The sequence below is a fragment of the Anomaloglossus baeobatrachus genome, chromosome 4, assembly GCF_048569485.1.
Source record: "Anomaloglossus baeobatrachus isolate aAnoBae1 chromosome 4, aAnoBae1.hap1, whole genome shotgun sequence".
In the NCBI taxonomy this organism is placed as follows: domain Eukaryota; kingdom Metazoa; phylum Chordata; class Amphibia; order Anura; family Aromobatidae; genus Anomaloglossus; species Anomaloglossus baeobatrachus.
Genome location: NC_134356.1, coordinates 623,098,421 through 623,118,134, shown reverse-complemented (window position 1 = coordinate 623,118,134; position 19,714 = coordinate 623,098,421). Strand labels below are relative to the sequence as shown.

The 19,714-nt window shown below is 43.7% G+C and overlaps 1 protein-coding gene across 3 annotated transcripts in view; it reads right to left on the bottom strand.

The window, feature by feature from the left end:
* Window positions 1-230: 230 nt before the first annotated feature.
* Window positions 231-19,714, bottom strand: part of LOC142304183 (adhesion G protein-coupled receptor E3-like) — a 125,369-nt gene continuing 105,885 nt past the window's right edge. For all 3 annotated transcript variants that reach the window (XM_075346308.1, XM_075346309.1, XM_075346310.1), the window contains 5 exons: window positions 16,782-16,842; window positions 16,597-16,688; window positions 12,051-12,219; window positions 11,858-11,956; window positions 231-3,848 (listed from right to left, as the gene is read on the bottom strand). In XM_075346308.1, the coding sequence (XP_075202423.1) occupies window positions 3,789-3,848; window positions 11,858-11,956; window positions 12,051-12,219; window positions 16,597-16,688; window positions 16,782-16,842 (481 nt within the window). In that variant the 3' untranslated portion in view covers window positions 231-3,788. The remainder of the gene's footprint in view (window positions 3,849-11,857; window positions 11,957-12,050; window positions 12,220-16,596; window positions 16,689-16,781; window positions 16,843-19,714) is intronic.

Here is a 19,714-nt window from a genome sequence, read left to right as displayed (position 1 = left end):
CCATGAAAATAAGACCTAGCGTTTTTTTCGGGGCAAAAAAAAAATATAAGATAGGGTCTTATTTTTGGGGAAATGGTAATGTGGACAATCTGGCCATGGGCTCCCCTGTGCTTTGGGACCCAGGCGGTAGCCCAAATTGTCCTCATTATAATCCGCCTATGCTTGTTACACCACTAATTAAATAAAATATTAATGAGTGTGTTTGTCTATGGAAACAAGTGGAAAATGTATGTATTACTTCTGTGAGTTTATTGTTATCTTGATTGCAATTTTCATAAAATATATGATTTATTTATTCAAACTGTTTACAAGTTTCAGTAAAAACTACATGCTTGGCATAGCAAACAATTTTTCTTTAAACTGGCACCATTCAGATTTATTTTCTGGACACATGGTAAAACAATTCATGCCACATTAAAAAATAATATCCCAGGCCATCCGGCCATTAACTTAATGTTATAGTGACCCGAGCTATCAAAGTGTAGACTTTGCTGCCCAGAACCTCAAACTAACAGTTGTTTCATACCACCTCTCACGTTAGCTCCATCAGGCCGGCAGTGCCTGTCATCCAGAGTGAAAGAACCACATATTACCTGAACTGGATGGCATCTTTTCTGCTACCTACTAAGTAATATAATAGAATTATAGAATGTTAGAGGTGGAAGGGACCTCCAGGGTCATCATGTCCAACCCCCTGCTCACGATTCACTAAACCATCTCAGAAAGATGTTTATCCAGCCTCTGGATGAAGACATCCATTGAAGGAGAACTAACCACCTCTTGTAGCAGCCTGTTCCACTCATTGATCACCCTCACTGTCATTTTTTTTTAATATCTAATCTGTATGTTCTCCCTTTCAGTTTCATTACATTGTTTGTCGTGTTTCCATGTGCAAATGAGAATAAGGATGATCCCTCTGCACTGTGACATCCCTTCAGATATTTGTAGACAGCTATTAAATCTATTAGACTTTTTTTGCAAGCTAAACATTACCAGATCATTTAATCGTTCCTCATAGGACATAATTTGAAGTTCGCTCACCATCCTGGTAGCGCTTCTCTGAACTTGCTCCGGTTTTTCGATGTCTCTTTTAAAATGTGGTACCCAGAACTGAACACAGTATTTCAGATGAGGTCTGACCAAACAATAGTAGAGGGGGATAATTACTTCACGTGATCTAGACTCTAGACTTCTCTTAATACATCTCAGAATTGTGTTTGACTTTTTTGCTGCTGCATCACATTGTTGACTCATGTGCAGTCTTTGTCTATAAGTAAATCCAAGTCTTTTTCACACATGCTCTTGCTTAGTTCTATTCCTCCCATTCTGTAGATCTTATTTTAGTTTTTCTTCCCAGATGTAGAGTTTTGCATCTCTCCCTGATCCCTGATATATACCATTCTATTAGTTGCTGCCCATTGTTCCAGCTGATCTAGATGCTTCTGAATCTTTTCTCTGTCTTCTCAAGTGTTTCGTTTACCCATAGTTCCCTAATCTAGATCAATTATAAATATATTGATCAACACTGGGACCAAGACACACTTCCAATTGGATGTGCAAAAAATTACCACTCTTTGACTACGGTCAATGAGCTAGTTATGAATCCACCTAGGTGTAGCCTTGTCAGTCCCATACTTGGTCATTTTTTCAATAAAGATAGTATGAGATACTTTATCAGATGTTTTTCTGCAGTTGAGATATAGTATATCTATCACATTACCCTGATCCACACAGTCAGTGATTCCATCATAGACGGAAATTAGAGTACTCTGGCATGACTTGTTTGCTACAAACCCATGCTGGCTCTGGTTAATTACTGTAGTATTATCCAAGTAGTTTCATAGATGCTGTATAAATCCTTCAAAGATCTTTTCTGGTATACAAGTAAGGCTCACTGGCCAGTCATTTCCTGGCTCCATCTTCTTTCATTTTTTGAAGATAGGGACAACATTTGCTCCAATCTTCTGGGACTTCTCCTTTTCTCCAGGAATTTTCAAAGATTTTGACGAGTGATTCTGCAGTTTCCTCTGATATCTCTTTCAGTACCTTAGGATGTAAGTCATCTTGACCAGGAGATTTAAATTCATTTTAATTAGCTAAGTGGTCTCGCACCATGTCTCTATTTATAGATAGTTTGTATTTTTTTATTATTTCCATAGTACAGGTAAAATCAGTTGATGTTACATTCACGTTCTTAGAGAACACTAATGCAAAATAGAAATTTAAAAGTTCGACCTTCTCAACATCATTTTTGACAACTTCACCCTTTTCATCCTATGAAAAAAATCTTATAGTATCTTTGACTTTTCTTTTGCTTTTGACATACCCTAAAAAATGTTTGTTTTTGCTTTTGGACTCCCTTGCAAGCGTTGGCTTTAGCTCTTCTAACACTTGCCCTGCAGACAGCATTATATTTTTCTTTAGGTTTGCCCCATCTTTATATTTTATATACATTTCTTTTTTTCTTTTTAGCAAGTTAATTTGTACATCAACCTTCTTCAATAGAAAAGCTTTCCCATATACAGTATTTTTTTTCTCATTTGAGAAGGCTGATTCACTGATTTGAATACATTCTCCTCCAATCTCCAATAAGAAACGGGCAGTGTTTCCCAAAGAAGATTAGTGATGAACAAACTAGAATATTAGAAAGTGACCCAAAATCATGTTGCTAATATACCATTTGTTAAAATAAAGATATGTTATGTTGGGCATTTCCTTTAAAAAAGACCTGTCACCATGTCAAAAACACCCAAAAACTTTATATTTTGTGTCTAATTTTTATGTTCTGTACAAAGGTTGCGTGGATCCTCAGGGGTGGGTCTTTAGGCAGCTCTGGATTATTACCTTGGGAATCATGCCCACTTTAAAAAACATAATAGTTAGCACTAAATAAAAAGGCCCATATATGTGGAACCGTATGGTGGATTTAAAAAGAAAAAAACAAACAAACAAAAAAAAAACAAAAAGGAATAGTCAGGAGCAGCAAGAATAAATTAGGAGCAAAAACTGTCCACTTCCGAACTGTGAGGTCCTCTTGAAGTAGGCCTCTTAGATTCTCTAATTAGGTTAATTAGGAACAAGCTAAGACACAGACTGTCTGGATGGAGTGGGAATCCGCCATCCGCTTCCCAATCCTGCCTCTAGACCTTATTTAATTTTTTTTTAGATGCACGGTCCTAGAGGATCCTCCAGGGGTCCAAGGCTTTAACACAATAATGGACCCCAAAGGTAGCAGAAGACAACGCCTATTGGGGGTGACTTTGAAGTCAATCACTTATCACTCGGGTCTATTCCTTATGGGGTGTGTCACAAATAACCCATTACACTGACGAGCAAAATGGTAACAATGTTTTGTACTTTTGACTTTTAGGTTCCATATCTCACCATCCACTACAGCTTTTAGTGTGAGACGACCTATATTTTACAGACAATCATCTTGGCTATCTTATACATAAATATGACTTGCAGGTGTTTAGCATATGATTAGTTATGTAGATTCTTGTCATGTCACTTCATTGATACTGTTTTGCTCCTGTGTGTAGAGAGATAACAATAAGGATTACAATACAAGTAAAAGCTGGCATGTACATGTTCTGTATAGATGGCGGGTGGGTATTCAGAATCACGGTTTTGGTGGCCCAAATGCAATACTGCTTGACTATCTTCACCAACGTGGTGCGAGCAGGGAGGTGCCCTGAGGTCTTGATATTGTTCACATTGGGCTGTATGCACGTGATGGTTTAATACATATGTGTGCCGGGAAGGGAAGATGACGAGTCCATTAGTCCTTAGGGCTTCTTCTCCATGCTGCGCTCATCGTCTTGTTTTGATGCTTCGGTGACTTGACTCTGTGAAAATGTCACAATGATCTGAGTTATTACAGCAATATATTAATAACAATAATATAATATAGCCAGGAGGCGTCTCTCCAAAATATTACTAGACCATACTGGATGTCTGACATCACAGAAATATACAGTCATATGAAAAAGTTTGGGCGCCCCTATTAATATTAACCTTTTTTCTTTATAACAATTTGGATTTTTGCAACAGCTATTTCAGTTTCATATATCTAATAACTGATGGACTGAGTAATATTTCTGGATTGAAATGAGGTTTATTGTACTAACAGAAAATGTGCAGTCCGCATTTAAACAAAATTTGACCGGTGCAAAAGTATGGGCACCCTTATCAATTTCTTGATTTGAGCACTCCTAACTACTTTTTACTGACTTACTAAACCACTAAATTGGTGTTGTAACCTCATTGAGCTTTGAACTTCATAGGCAGGTGTATCCAATCATGAGAAAAGGTATTTAAGGTGGCCACTTGCAAGTTAATCTCCTATTTGAATCTCCTATGAAGAGTGGCATCATGGGCTCCTCAAAACAACTCTCAAATGATCTGAAAACAAAGATTAATCAACATAGTTGTTCAGGGGAAGGATACAAAAAGTTGTCTCAGAGATTTAAACTGTCAGTTTCCACTGTGAGGAACATAGTAAGGAAATGGAAGAACACAGGTATAGTTCTTGTTAAGCCCACAAGTGGCAGGCCAAGAAAAATATCAGAAAGGCAGAGAAGAAGAATGGTGAGAACAGTCAAGGACAAACCACAGACCACCTCCAAAGACCTGCAGCTTCATCTTGCTGCAGATGGTGTAAATGTGCATCGGTCAACAATACAGCGCACGTTGCACAAGGAGAAGCTGTATGGGAGAATGATGCGAAAGAAGCCGTTTCTGCAAGCACGCCACAAACGGAGTCGCCTGAGGTATGGAAAAGCACATTTGGACAAGCCAGTTACGTTTTGGAAGAAGGTCCTGTGGACTGATGAAACAAAGATTGAGTTGATTGGTCATACAAAAAGGCGTTATGCATGGAGGCAAAAAAACATGGCATTCCAAGAAAAGCACTTGCTACCCACAGTAAAATTTGGTGGAGGTTCCATCATGCTTTGGGGCTGTGTGGCCAATGCCGGCACTGGGAATCTTGTTAAAGTTGAGGGTCGCATGGATTTCAGTATCAGCAGATTCTTGACAATAATGTGCAAGAATCAGTGACGAAGTTGAAGTTATGCAGGGGATGGATATTTCAGCAAGACAATGATCCAAAACACTGCTCCAAATCTACTCAGGCATTCATGCAGAGGAACAATTACAATGTTCTGGAATGGCCATCCCAGTCCCCAGACCTGAATATCATTGAACATCTGTGGGATGATTTGAAGCGTGCTGTCCATGCTCGGCGACCATCAAACTTTACTGAACTGGAATTGTTTTGTAAACAGGAATGGTCAAATATACCTTCATCCAGGATCCAGGAACTCATTAAAAGCTACAGGAAGCGACTAGAGGCTGTTATTTTTGCAAAAGGAGGATCTATAAAATATTGATGTCCCTTTTATGTTGAGGTGCCAATACTTTTGCACAGGTCAAATTTTGTTTAAATGCGGATTGCACATTTTCTGTTAGTACAATTAAACCAAACAAACCATTCCAATCCAGAAATATTATTATGAGTCCCATCAGTTATTAGATATATGAAACTGAAATAGCTGTTGCAAAAACCCAAATTTTTATAAAGAAAAAAGGTTAACATTAATAGGGGTGCCCAAACTTTTTCATATGACTGTATATTCAGTTGTCAGCTCCTGACTAGGGATGATCGAATACTGCAAATATTCGGCAACGCCCATATTCGCCGAATAGATCGCCACTATTCGACGATTTGCGAATATTCGTTGCGCGATGTAAGTCTATGGGAAACCCGAATAGTTGCCGAATAGCAACTATTCGGGCTTCCCATAGACTTACATTGCGCATCAAATATTCGCATAGCGGCGAACTATTCGTCAGATATTCACGAAGCTGAATATTGCCGAATATTTGTGATATTCGATCATCCCTACTCCTGACATCTCTTTTTAGTAAATTATTTTTTTTCCAGATTAAATAATATGTTAGAACATCTTTTCTTAGAAATCTTGGAAATGTTTGACTTTATTCATATCTGTTACCACTCCCCTGGTCAATAGGGTGTAACCTACACATTCTGACGCTGTCACCACTGATTGGACCATGACAATTTAAGGAGCTACCCAATTGATAGGGAGACACCTCGTGAACAAGAAAGAGTAGCACTCCACTTACAATATATGCGTATATCACATGGAGCATTAAAACAAGTTAACACAGTCTTATAAGAAATTATACATTAATGGGAGGCTGTCATCCACAAAATGCATTTCAAATGGCTACTGTATATAGTGTCTTACCCATATACTGTAATAACCACACTAGCAGTGTACCTGTTACTGGTTCAGAGCCTGAGAAAATAACTTTTAATTCATATGCAAATGAGGAGGCTTCGGTGTACCCTTGGTGTAGCCAAGAGTTTGGTGCACCGTTACATCTCCTCAATTGTATATTGGGGTCCTTCCTTTGCTTTTGATCAATGTCTTCTGCTTTTTTGCTTAATATTTATTTTTGGTTTATTTTGTGACATTCAGTAATTGACACGACGGAATCAGGCTGTCACGCTAGGTACGGGGAAGTACGAACCGAACTACAAAAGGGAAGGGAAACCCTGTGTCTAGGGAAGGGGAAAATGGTGACCCCTGACCAAACCTAATGCTGGTCTGCGAGCAGTGTTTGTTCGTCTCAAATTTGTCCTACATACAGCATTCTAAGCTGTATTGTTTACGGAGAATAATAAAAAAAACAAACAAACACCACCCACCTCCGGAATTGATTTGCTTTTGGCCCATAGCAAAACACTTCTGGAGGTGGGTGGGCGGTGTTTGTTTTTTTAATTCTCCGTAAAAAATACAGCTTAGAACGCTGACTGTGCAGCACGGACAAAGCAGGGCATCAGGCAGAAGCACAGCGCGATAATCAGCACAGGGATTTTCACATCATTTTCCGAGCCTGAACCTCGAGCCTAAGGTTCGCTCATCTCTACTCATCACTAGATGACTCAGGTAGAAGTTCAGGAAAATAACAGCAACAATACCACAAATGTATGCAAGCCGACTGCTTGCAACCAGAGCCTGAATGAACTGAATAATATCACCAGCACAGTCCAGGGAAGATCATAGTATCATCATAGTATCATAGTTTTTAAGGTTGAAGGGAGACTCTAAGTCCATCTAGTTCAACCCGTAGTCTAACATGTTGATCCAGAGGAAGGCAAAAAAACCCCCAACGTGGCAAACAAGTTCCAATGGGGAAAAAATTTCCTTCCTGACTCCACATCCGGCAATCAGATTAGTTCCCTGGATCAATACCCTGTCATAAAATCTAATATACATAACTGGTAATATTAAATTTTTCAAGAAAGGCATCCAGGCTCTGCTTAAATGTTAGTAGTGAATCACTCAATACAACATCATGCGGCAGAGAGTTCCATAGTCTCACTGCTCGTACAGTAAAGAATCCTCGTCTGTGATTATGATTAAACCTTCTTTCCTCAAGACGTAGCGGATGCCCCCGTGTTCCAGTCGCAGGCCTAGGTGTAAAAAGATCTTTGGAAAGGTCTCTGTACTGTCCCCTCAAATATTTATACATTGTGATTAGATCCCCCCTAAGCCTTCGTTTTTCCAAACTAAATAACCCCAAGTTTAATAACCTGTCTTGGTATTGCAGCCACCCATTCCTCTAATAATCTTGGTCGCTCTTCTCTGCACCCTCTCCAGTTCAGCTATGTCCTTCTTATATATCGGTGACCAGAATTGTACACAGTATTCTACGTGCGGTCGCACTAGTGACTTGTACAGAGGTAGAACTATATTTTTTTCATGAACACTTATACCTCTTTTAATACATCCCATTATTTTATTAGCCCTGGCAGCAGTTGCCTGACACTGTCCACTAAAGTGAAGTTTACCATCCACCCATACACCCAAGTCTTTTTCTGTGTCTGTTTTACCCAGTGTTCTACAATTAAGTACATACCGTAATCATAAATGTTATTTCCTCTACCCAAGTGCATGACCTTACATTTATCTACATTAAACTTCAATTGCCACTTCTCAGCCCAATCCTCCAATTTACATAAATCTCCCTGTAATATAAAATTATCCTCCTCTCTATTGATTACCCTGCAGAGTTTAGTATCATCTGCAAATATTGAAATTCTACTCCACATGCCCCCAACAAGGTCATTTATAAATATGTTGAAAAGAAGCGGGCCCAATACTGACCCCTGTGGTACCCCACTATGAACTGAGACCCAGTCCGAGTACGTACCATTAATAACCACCCTTTGTTTCCTATCACTGAGCCAGTTTTTAACCCAGTTACACATATTTTCCCCTATCCCCATTATTCTCATTTTATGTACCAACCTTTTGTGTGGCACCGTATCAAAAGCTTTTGAAAAGTCCATATACACAACATCCACTGCATTTCCCTGGTCCAGGCTTGAACTTACCTCTTCATAGAAGCTGATCAAATTAGTTTGACAGGATCGATCCCTCATAAACCCATGTTGATACTTTGTCATAAGGTTATTTTTCTTGAGATACTCCAGTATAGCATCTCTCAAGAAACCCTCAAGGATGTTACCAACCGTAGAGGTTAAACTTACCGGCCTATAATTTCCCGGCTCAGTTTTTGTCCCCTTTTTGAATATTGGCACCACATTTGCTATGCGCCAGTCCTGCGGTACCGACCCTGTTATTAAGGAATCTGAGAAGATTAAAAATAATGGTCTATCTATGACAGAACTCAATTCCTGTAGTACTCTGGGGTGTATGCCATCCGGGCCCGGAGATTTGTCAACCTTAGTGATTTCGAGGCGGTGGTGTACTTCCTGCTGGGTTAAGCAGGTAATATTCAAGGGTGAATTTATGGTATCACTGGTCATGTCATCTGCCATGGCATTTTCTTGTATAAAAACCGTAGAAAAAAAGTCATTCAGCAGGTTGGCTTTACCCTCATCCCCTTCCACCATTTCACCAAGACTATTGTTAAGGGGGCCAACACTATCGCTTTTCAGTTTTTTACTGTTTATGTAGTTAAAGAATATTTTAGGATTATTTTTACTTTCTCTCGCAATGAGTCTCTCTGTCTCAAACTTAGCTAACTTAATTTGCTTTTTACATATTTTATTTAATTTTCTATAATTATATAATGCCTCATCACTACCTACCCTCTTTAATTCTTTTAAGGCTTTCTGTTTTTCTTTTATTGCTTCCCTTACAGCTCTATTTAGCCATAGGGGTTTCCTCCTATTTCTAGCATGTTTGTTCCCATAGGGTATATTTTCTGCACAAGCCCTATTCAGGATGCTCATAAAAGTCTCCCATTTGCTTTGTGTACTTTTATTAGTTAGTAGATCATCCCAGTTTATTGCACTAAGATCATCTCTCAACCATTTAAAATTTGCTTTCCTGAAGTTTAGTGTCCTTGTAGCCCCTCTACCAGACATCTTACTAAAGAATACATGAAAACTTATTATTTTGTGATCACTATTCCCCAAGTAACCCCCAACTTGTATATTTGATATGCGGTCTGGCCTATTGGTTAGTATAAGGTCTAGTAGTGCTCCCCCTCTTGTGGGGTCCTGTACCATTTGTGAAAGGTAATTATCTTTCATTGTTATCAAAAATCTATTTCCTTTGCTGGAACTGCAAGTTTCTGTTCCCCAATTTATATCAGGATAGTTAAAGTCCCCCATAATAATTACCTCTCCGAGACTCGCTGCTTTATCAATTTGCTTTATGAGGAGATTCTCTACCTCTTCCATAATATTCGGCGTCTTATAACACACCCCTATCAGTATTTTATTATTCATTCTCCCCCCCTTATCTCCACGCATAGGGACTCTACATTCTCAGTACCCTCACATATGTTGTCACGCAGGATGGGTTTTAAGGATGATTTTACATATAGACACACACCTCCCCCTCGCTTATTTGTACGGTCATTCCTGAATAGGCTATAACCCTGTAAATTAACAGCCCAGTCATAGCTCTCATCCAGCCATTTCTCTGATATCCCCACTATATCATAATTTTCTTCCAGCAATATTAATTCTAATTCCTCCACCTTATTTGTGAGGCTTCGGGCATTAGTGTACATGCACGTTACGTATGACTCTGTACCTCTATTCCTGCTTACTGTATTAACTGTCCTAACCCTTCCCCCCGTACTACCTCCAATTTCATTACTTGTGCCCTGGTCACTATCTGCACTACATTCCCCTTCTATAAAGTGAATACCCTCGCCCCCCATTCCTAGTTTAAACACTCCTCCAACCTTCTAGCCATTTCCTGCCCCAGCAGAGCTGCACCTTCCCCATTAAGATGCAGCCCATCCCTAGCATAGAATCTGTAGCCAACTGAAAAGTCGGCCCAATTCTCCAGGTACCCAAAACCCTCTTTCCTACACCAATTCCTGAGCCACCTGTTAACCTCCCTGATCTCTCTTTGCCTCTCTGGTGTGGCTCGTGGCACAGGTAGTATTTCCGAAAATACCACCTTTGAGGTCCATGCTTTAAGCTTACAACCTAATTCCCTGAAATCATCTTTAAGGACCTTCCACCTACCTCTAACTTTGTCATTTGTGCCAATGTGTACAATGACCGCTGGGTCCTCCCCAGCCCCTCCCAGATGGGAGTATTTAAGTACAAAGGGAATACTGATAATCAGCAGCTGGGTGGAAGGCAGGCTTTGCTGGGTCTTAAAGGGGAAGAGATGCAAATACAGCAGGAAAGTTACCTATACCAATGAATACTAACAACAGGAACAATAGAAAGTCAGGGAGCATTTTGCGCAGCCAAACACTGTGACCTTCTATTGCCAGAAACCACATGACTGACACACCCGTGACATTATCTGTCACTGGTTTATGCTTCCCCTGGTGACTGGTGGTAATTTTGGAAATGCATGGGTACGGTTAGAGTCATCATAATGGATGTCATTATCTTATCTAAAACAATCTGTAGATTTAAAAAGTAGTTAAATAAAATATGTAAAAACGCAATCTCGTATATATTTTAGTATTTATTTCAATTAGAGTTCATCTAGATGTTACATATGAATAATATATGTAGTATATGTGTGTTTCACGGATTACATTCGTTTCTATGATAGTCTATGGGCTAGCCCACATGCCCATTTTTTCCTTGGACCGAGTGATCCGCACTAGAGATGAGTGGACTCGTGGAAGTTCAGTTTGTCGGGTTCAGCTGGACTTTAGATAAAGTTCTGTTTGGGAACCGGACTTGACCTGAACCCCAATGGAAGTCACTAATTGGACATTTTGGGTCTCTGCCCACATGTAGCCAGCCAATCAGAGCACTTCCAGGTAGACAGGGTTTTTCCTTTCTTTTCGTGCACACTACATGTGGTCACGCTGTTGTTACCTCCAGTGCGAGCCGATCAAACACTACATGTGGCTCGCACAAGGCCAAGCATCGAGCGTACCCGCGCACAGCCATGCTTGAATGAGTGGTCAACATACATAAAGCACCCAAACTCTATATTTCTGGCAAAGTCTATGTTCGGTACGAATATCGAACTTTGGGTTTCCTCATCTCTAGTCTGTACAAAAGCACGCAGACATATCTGATATTGATCCAACAGGTTGGTCAAACTCGCTAGTGCAAGTCTATGAATCGGTGAAGAAATTGGATAGTACTCGGATGCTATCAGTGTGCTGACTAATAGAAAAAGCTGGAAAAACCTCCATCAGTTGGTTCTTTCTCATCCAAGAAGAAGTGATGAAACTCTTACCAATTTCTAATAATAATATTTATTTCTATAGCGCCAACATATTCTGCAGCGCTTTACAATTCAGAGGTTCATAATGTTAAATGGATAAAGAGTAGTACCTATTTAATACTTAGACTTACTGGTTTTGAAGTCATGGGCAGAGTACTACCAGTCGTCGTGTCCGATGTGGACTTCTTGGAATAAAGCCTCCTGAATACTCTGTTGTACTCTTCCCGCACCTATAAAGCAAATGTAAGCGGGACAGAGTTATTTCCAGAAACCTTCATTTAGATCAGATTGGAACATTTTAGGAAATAATGGGGGGAGAACGACCTGGCGGTTGAGCAGGCAATGAATTAAAAAGATGTAGACTCCTTGGAGACTGTTGCAGATGGTGAAGAAGTAAGACGCAAAAAGAGAGGCCGATCCGAACTGCAAGAGGCCAATGATCCATGTACAGCCGAGTATAAAGAGCTGGGACAAGGCCTTGAATGTCAGCAACCTGAGAGGAAGAGGAAGGGGCAAATGATCAAGTCCATATTTCTAGACTTTTAATCCTAAATATTAAAGTGGTTGTCCACTGAAAATAAGTTATGGCCTATTTGCAGGATAGGTAATAATTTATAGGTCGTTGGTGTCCAACAGCTGAGACTCGACTGATCAACAGATTGAACATTTTTTAGAATTGAGCAGCAATATGTTTGCTCAACCTGCGCTCCATGCATTCCCTATAGGGATGCCACAAAAAGCCGAGAGTAGCGTACGGCAGCCACAGAGAATGAATGAAGCGTTGGTCGTGACGCTCAGTTCTAACAGACATTAACATGCCCTGTTCTACCAATCTGTGCGGGCCCCAGTAGTCAAATCCTCCATGGATAAACAAGTTATCACCTATCCTAAGGATAGGTTTTAATTTTATCTTTATTGGACAACCTATTTATCCCTTAAATTGCCCCAAGTTCCATCACACTCCCCGTATAGACTTTTAACACACCTTAAAGGGAATCTGTCACCACTTTTTCGGCCTATAAGCTGCGGCCACCACGACCGGGCTCTTATATACAGCATTCTAACATGCTATATATAAGAGCCCAGGCCGGGGTATAACATAAATAACACTTTATAATACTTACCTAACGGTCACGCGGTGGGCCATATGGGCGTCTCCGTTGTCCGGTGCTGGCACCGCCTCTTTCGGCCATTTTTGTTCTCCTTCTCCAGCCGTGGTGCATGACGGGTCCGAGGTCATCCACACTCACCGGCATTCAGGTCCTGAGCAGGGCAGATCAAAGTATTGTAGTGCGCCTGCGCAGGACCTGCCAGTGTGTATGACGTAGCCGCGTCATGCACACAGGCTTCAGAAAGAGGACGAAGATGGCCGAAAGAGGAGGCGCCGGCAGCGGACAATAGAGACGCCCATAAGGCCCACAGCGCGATCGTTAGGTAAGTATTATAACGTGTTTTTTATGTTATACCCCCGGCCTGGGCTCTTATATACAGCATTCTAACATGCTGTATATAAGAGCCCGGTGGTGGTGGCCGCAGCTTATAGGCCAAAAAAGTGGTGACAGGTTCTCTTTAACCTAATTCTTTTATGCCCTTCCACCGCATCAATATGCATCAGATTTATGCCCATTCCCAATATTATTGAAATCAATCAAATTAGGAGGTAACAATACATGAATTTCCAAAACTTGCAAAATAATGACCATGGTCACACATGATGAGAATAACAGATAAATGAATGAAATAAATAAAACATCAGTATCACATGTGTCACGGGTTTCTGGCAATAGAAGGTCACATTGTTTTGCTGCTAAAAATGCTCCCTGACTTTCTATTGTTCCTGCTGTTAGAATTCATTGTACTAGAAAGCTTCCCCTTTAAGACCCAGCGGAGCACTCCTTCCATCCAGCTGCTGATTATCAGTATTATCTATGTGCTTAAATACTCCCATCTTCCCTGAACTTGTGCTGGTCATATTATTCCGTTTATTCAAGGTCTGCTTTCAAGCAGGTGGCTTGTACTCCTGTGATATCGTTGCTGAAGCTTTGCTAAACGTCTACCTGAGTCATCTGTGGAGAAGTAGTTCATGCATTTTCCCCCATGCGTCCTCCATAGTGTTTAGTAGGGTTGATGAAGAGCTCATCCCATCTGTTCCCTACTTAGGGCCCAGCACTAGGGATATCTAGGGTCAGGTATCCAGCTCGGTGCGTAGGTGCGGAACCTATTTAGGGTGCTGAGGGACCCCAGGGCCCAGTGGTAGGTTTGGTCAGGAGTCACCATCTCCTCCATCCCTAGACGCAGGACTTTCATTCCCTTTGACTGTTTGCTTGTGTAGCGCCCAGGGAAGGGGGTACTCGGTCCCGGGCAGTAACAAATGGGAATGTCACTCTAGTGGCCGTTGCCCGGTCCTGTGCTCTTGGCCTTTTGTTAATGGGGGGTATTTACAGGGGAGATAAGAATTTTTTCATGTGACGCCACCTGCGGGTTGCAGTTAAGGATGGAGAAGCACCACTGCTGAATGTGGGTACTCCCAGGGCTGAGGGTAGTGGCAGCTGTGATGGTAGGCCCTCCGCAGGTAGGGCTGTGCCTGGGAGATGTAATAGGGGCAATAATGGAGACCACACCAGGTTGTCTTTAACAGTCTCTACTCACTTTGGACCCAGGAGTTGCTGGTTCATGTCCCTTGGAGGACCAGTGCCAATGTGGTGATCCAGGTTGCTCTGTCCCCGGCACTCTCTGTAGATTGAGTCCCCGTAGCGTGGAGCATTTGCAGACCCCAACTGTCCCTTTTGGGGTATAGTCTCTGTCGCGGGCGGGGAGGAGGGTGTCAGCACACTACGCTCACCCCCTTCTGCTCGGGTCCGGCGGTTGCTGCTCAGTGGTGGCTCGAGCTGTAGGCCGGATCCCGGGGGTTCTCGAGCGGCACTCCTCGCCCGTGAGTGAAAGGGGTTTGTTGGGTGTGGGGATTGTTTATTGTCCGTGACGCCACCCACGGTTGTGGTGATTTCACCACCGCTGCTCAATATGGGGATCCCGGGGATGGTGATGCGGAGCAGCCAGGTGTTGTGTTGCCCCTGCGTGGGTAGGGGTTGGTGATCCCGGGGCCCGGTGATGAGATGGGAGATGCAGGGCCTGGTAGGCGCAGGGACGCGGGGGCAGCGCTGTGCCTTGCGGCACTGTGGTACTCACTCAGCCTGAGACGTTGACACAGTTTTACGGTAAACCACACGGCTGGAAAGACGGTTCCCACGGACGGCTGCACTTGCTTCAAGCTGGACCGGAGGAGCTCTACTCTTTGCCCGCAGGCGCTGGCCCTGAGAAACTGGTGCCTTGGCGGTGGCGGTGTTTCTGCTACAATGGTTGGGCTGTTGCCTTCAATCGGGACTTGGTTGTTGGGGGATCTACGTCCCCTTCACTGACGGATTCGGCAAATTCTGGCGACTCCTAGCCTTGCCGGGGTCCGAGAGGCCCCTGCCCTGGTGCTGACTGTCCTTTGGTTCACTGCTCCAGACCGCCGGGCCACTACCCGTCCGCGGTCCTTCCAGGAACTTCCAAACGCTCCCCCTCCAGACAGTCACCGCCGTTGCTGACCTTGCTGACCCTGTCCTGCACACAGCTGGACTCTCTTCAGGCTTTCTTTCTGTCACCTTTCACCTTCCTTCAGCTTCTCCTACTCCTCCTTTACCACTTCCTTCTACTTCACTCCACTTTCACTTCCTTAGCTCATCTTAGCTGTTTACTCCTTTCCGTCCCTAGCTTAACTGCCTGGTACTTCCCGCCTCCAGAGCTGTGAACTCCTCGGTGGGCGGAGCCAACCACCTGGCCCACCCCCTGGTGTGAACATCAGCCCCTGGAGGAAGGCAACAAGGATTTTAGTTTAGCTTTGGTGTTCCTAACTGGGGTGTAGGGTGTGTTGGTGCAATGACCTGTGACCCCTGGCTTGCCCAGGGCGTCACATCTCCTTCTCCATACGGCGGGCAGTGCGGACCCTGCGGGAGGTAAGTGTCCGAACCTCGATCCTAGTTTACTGCTGATTCCCCTGGATTATTTGGTTCAGTGAAGTTCGTGAAGGTGTCCTCACCGGGCAGGTATTTGCCAAACAGTGTAAAACTTCCGCTTGACCTAGAACCCTGTGCCCCATTCGTGCTCCGGTTCCAGCGGTGTCTCGATACCCGTCCTGGCAACCTCACTCCTGTGCCCACGGGGTCACCGTTACACGGACCCAGCTCAGTCACGTCCGCACACCTCTCCTGTGTGCCACTTTCTCTAGGCTGACTCCAGACTGACTGCTGACCCCTCCGACTAGGCTGGATAATCCCAGGGACTCGTTCCCATGGCGACCATCCCCTTACATGGTTAACCCTCTATGCCAAGTGTGGATTGGTGAACTAGGATTTAGATTGTGTTTTGGTGGAATCGGCACTGATACTCCAGGTCCCAAGGGGTAGGTCCTGCATCCCCAAGAGGATGTAGTTCCCTGTAGTGCCCTGAGGGTCTCAGGGGCGCTACACTTGCTACTTCCCTGTACCTAGCTGATAATCAGCTTGTCGACTGTTTCAGGTAGGAATAAAATGTGTTTTACTACACAATAAAAAAAGAACTGAAAAAAAGAAAAAAAATAGCAAAGAATGTGTCATTGATATGTTATGAAGGCGCCGTACTTTTATATACAGTATTTATATATATACTCGAAAGACATACAGTTAGGGACTCTAGATTGGCAGCACTGTCCCCATTGGGGCTCACAATGTATGTAAAGCGCTGTGGAATTCATAGCGCTATATAAAATGAATTAATATTATTATTAAAATAATAATATTATTAATGAATAAATATAATATATATACTGATAGATGCTCTGTCTCGGGCTTACCGAGTATGTTTTAGAGTGGAAACATTAGAATTTAGAGACGCCAACTTCTTCCTGAGGAGCCAGAATGTAAGGACCAAGAGAACAAAATTAACCTAACGAGAGATGGGAAAACAAGAGGAAGTAGGTTATAAAGAAATAACAGGACGGAGGAGGGTGGGAAGTTGAGGAAGATACCAGATACTCACAGAGATAAACATGCAGACCGGACCAAGGAAGCTCCAGACATGACTAATTTTGAGCCAGCAACTACAGGAAAAAAAAGAGAAACACAACGGGACATTATTCTTCATTATTCTTTTTTCGATACTTCATTAGTCTTGTCCCATAATTAGGTTAAAAGGAGGATAAGTGGCACAGTACAAAAAAGGCGCTTTCTATCTTGTCACCCAGTGACGTGGTAGATTGGGACTAGCTTTGTGTCACGATGATAGGGGAGAGCAGGGGACTGGAACTATCCCTTATGTTAAGCCCGCTACACACGCTTCAATATATCTCACAATCTGTCGTTGGGGTCAAGTTGTAAGTGACGCACATCCGGCATCGTTTGTGAGGTGTCTGCGTGTGACATCTACGTGCGATCAGGATTGAACGCAAAACCGTTGATCGCAAACACATCGTATCATTCTCTAGAATTGAGCGTTTTGTTGCACGAACCTAGTCAATTGTAACGTGTGACATCCCTCATACGATTTTGGTGTCTGATGCTATGTGCGCAGGTGTGCGCTCTGCACCGCAGCTTAAAAAAGGTCCGCTTCAGAGCGCAGCTGAAAAGCTGCGTTCTGAAGCGCCTCACAATGTCTGTCAGTCACTAATCTCTGTCAGTCGGTCACTATCTCTGTCCCTCACTCTCTGTCCATGTCAGTCTATCCCCCTCTCTCATATACTCACCGATCCCTGATCCCCGGCGCTGCACGGCGTTCACACTGCTCCGGCGGCTTTTACTGTTTTGAAAAAGCCGGCCGCCCATTAAACAATCTCGTATTCCCTGCTTTACCCGCCCACCTGCGCCTATGATTGGTTGCAGTGAGACACGCCCCCACGCTGAGTGACAGGTGTCACACTGCACCCAATCACAGCAGCCGGTGGGCGTGTCTATACTGTGTAGTGAAATAAATAATTAAATAATTAAAAAAAACGGCGTGCGGTTCCCCCCAATTTTAAAACCAGCCGGATAAAGCCATACGGCTGAAGGCTGGTATTCTCAGGATGGGGAGCTCCACGTTATGGGGAGCCCCCCAGCCTAACAATATCAGCCAACAGCCGCCCAGAATTGCCACATACATTATATGCGACAGTTCCGGGACTGTACCCGGCTCTTCCCGATTTGCCCTGGTGCGTTGGCAAATCGGGGTAATAAGGAGTTATTGGCAGCCCATAGCTGCCAATAAGTCCTAGATTAATCATGTCAGGCGTCTATGAGACACCCTCCATGATTAATCTGTAAATTACAGTAAATAAACACACACACCCGAAAGAAGGGAATTTTGTTTACTTACCGTAAATTCCTTTTCTTCTAGCTCCAATTGGGAGACCCAGACAATTGGGTGTATAGCTTCTGCCTCCGGAGGCCACACAAAGTATTACACTTAAAAGTGTAAAGCCCCTCCCCTTCTGCCTATACACCCCCCGTGCATCACGGGTTCCTCAGTTTTGGTGCAAAAGCAAGAAGGAGTAAAAGTTATAAATTGGTTTAAAGTAAATTCAATCCGAAGGAATTTCGGAGAACTGAAACCATTCAACATGAACAACATGTGTACACAAAGAACAACAGCCCGAAGGGAACAGCGGCGGGTGCTGGGTCTCCCAATTGGAGCTAGAAGAAAAGGAATTTACGGTAAGTAAACAAAATTCCCTTCTTTGTCGCTCCATTGGGAGACCCAGACAATTGGGACGTCCAAAAGCAGTCCCTGGGTGGGTAAAATAATACCTCGTAATAGAGCCGTACCACGGCCTTTTCCTACAGGTGGGCAACCGCCGCCTGAAGGACTTGCCTACCTAGGCTGGCATCCGCCGAAGCATAGGTATGCACCTGATAGTGTTTCGTGAAAGTGTGCAGGCTCGACCAGGTAGCCGCCTGACACACCTGCTGAGCCGTAGCCTGGTGCCGCAAAGCCCAGGACGCACCCACGGCTCTGGTAGAATGGGCTTTCAGCCCAGAGGGAACCGGAAGCCCAGAAGATCGATAAGCTTCGAGAATTGGTTCCTTGATCCACCGAGCCAGGGTTGATTTCGAAGCCTGTGACCCTTTACGCTGGCCAGCGACAAGGACAAAGAGTGCATCCGAACGGCGCAGGGGCGCCGTACGAGAAATGTAGAGTCTGAGTGCTCTCACCAGATCTAACAAGTGCAGATCCTTTTCACACTGGTGAACTGGATGAGGACAAAAAGAGGGTAAGGAGATATCCTGATTGAGATGAAAGGGGGATACCACCTTAGGTAGAAATTCCGGAACCGGACGCAGAACCACCTTGTCCTGGTGAAACACCAGGAAAGGGGCTTTGCATGACAGCGCTGCTAGCTCAGACACTCTCCGAAGTGATGTGACTGCTACTAGGAAAACCACTTTCTGTGAAAGGCGTGAAAGAGAAATATCCTTCATTGGCTCGAAAGGTGGTTTCTGAAGAGCCATCAGTACCCTGTTCAGATCCCAGGGTTCTAACGGCCGCTTGTAAGGAGGGACTATGTGACAAACCCCCTGCAGGAACGTGCGGACCTGTGGAAGTCTGGCCAGGCGCTTCTGAAAAAACACAGAGAGCGCTGAGACTTGTCCCTTAAGAGAGCCGAGCGACAACCCTTTTTCCAATCCTGATTGAAGGAAGGAAAGAAAAGTGGGCAAGGCAAATGGCCAGGGAGAAAAACCCTGATCAGAGCACCAAGATAGGAATATCCTCCACGTCCTGTGGTAGATCTTGGCGGACGTTGGTTTCCTAGCCTGTCTCATAGTGGCAATGACCTCTTGAGATAACCCTGAAGACGCTAGGATCCAGGACTCAATGGCCACACAGTCAGGTTGAGGGCCGCAGAATTCAGATGGAAAAACGGCCCTTGAGACAGCAAGTCTGGTCGGTCTGGTATTGGCCACGGTTGACCCACCGTGAGATGCCACAGATCTGGGTAC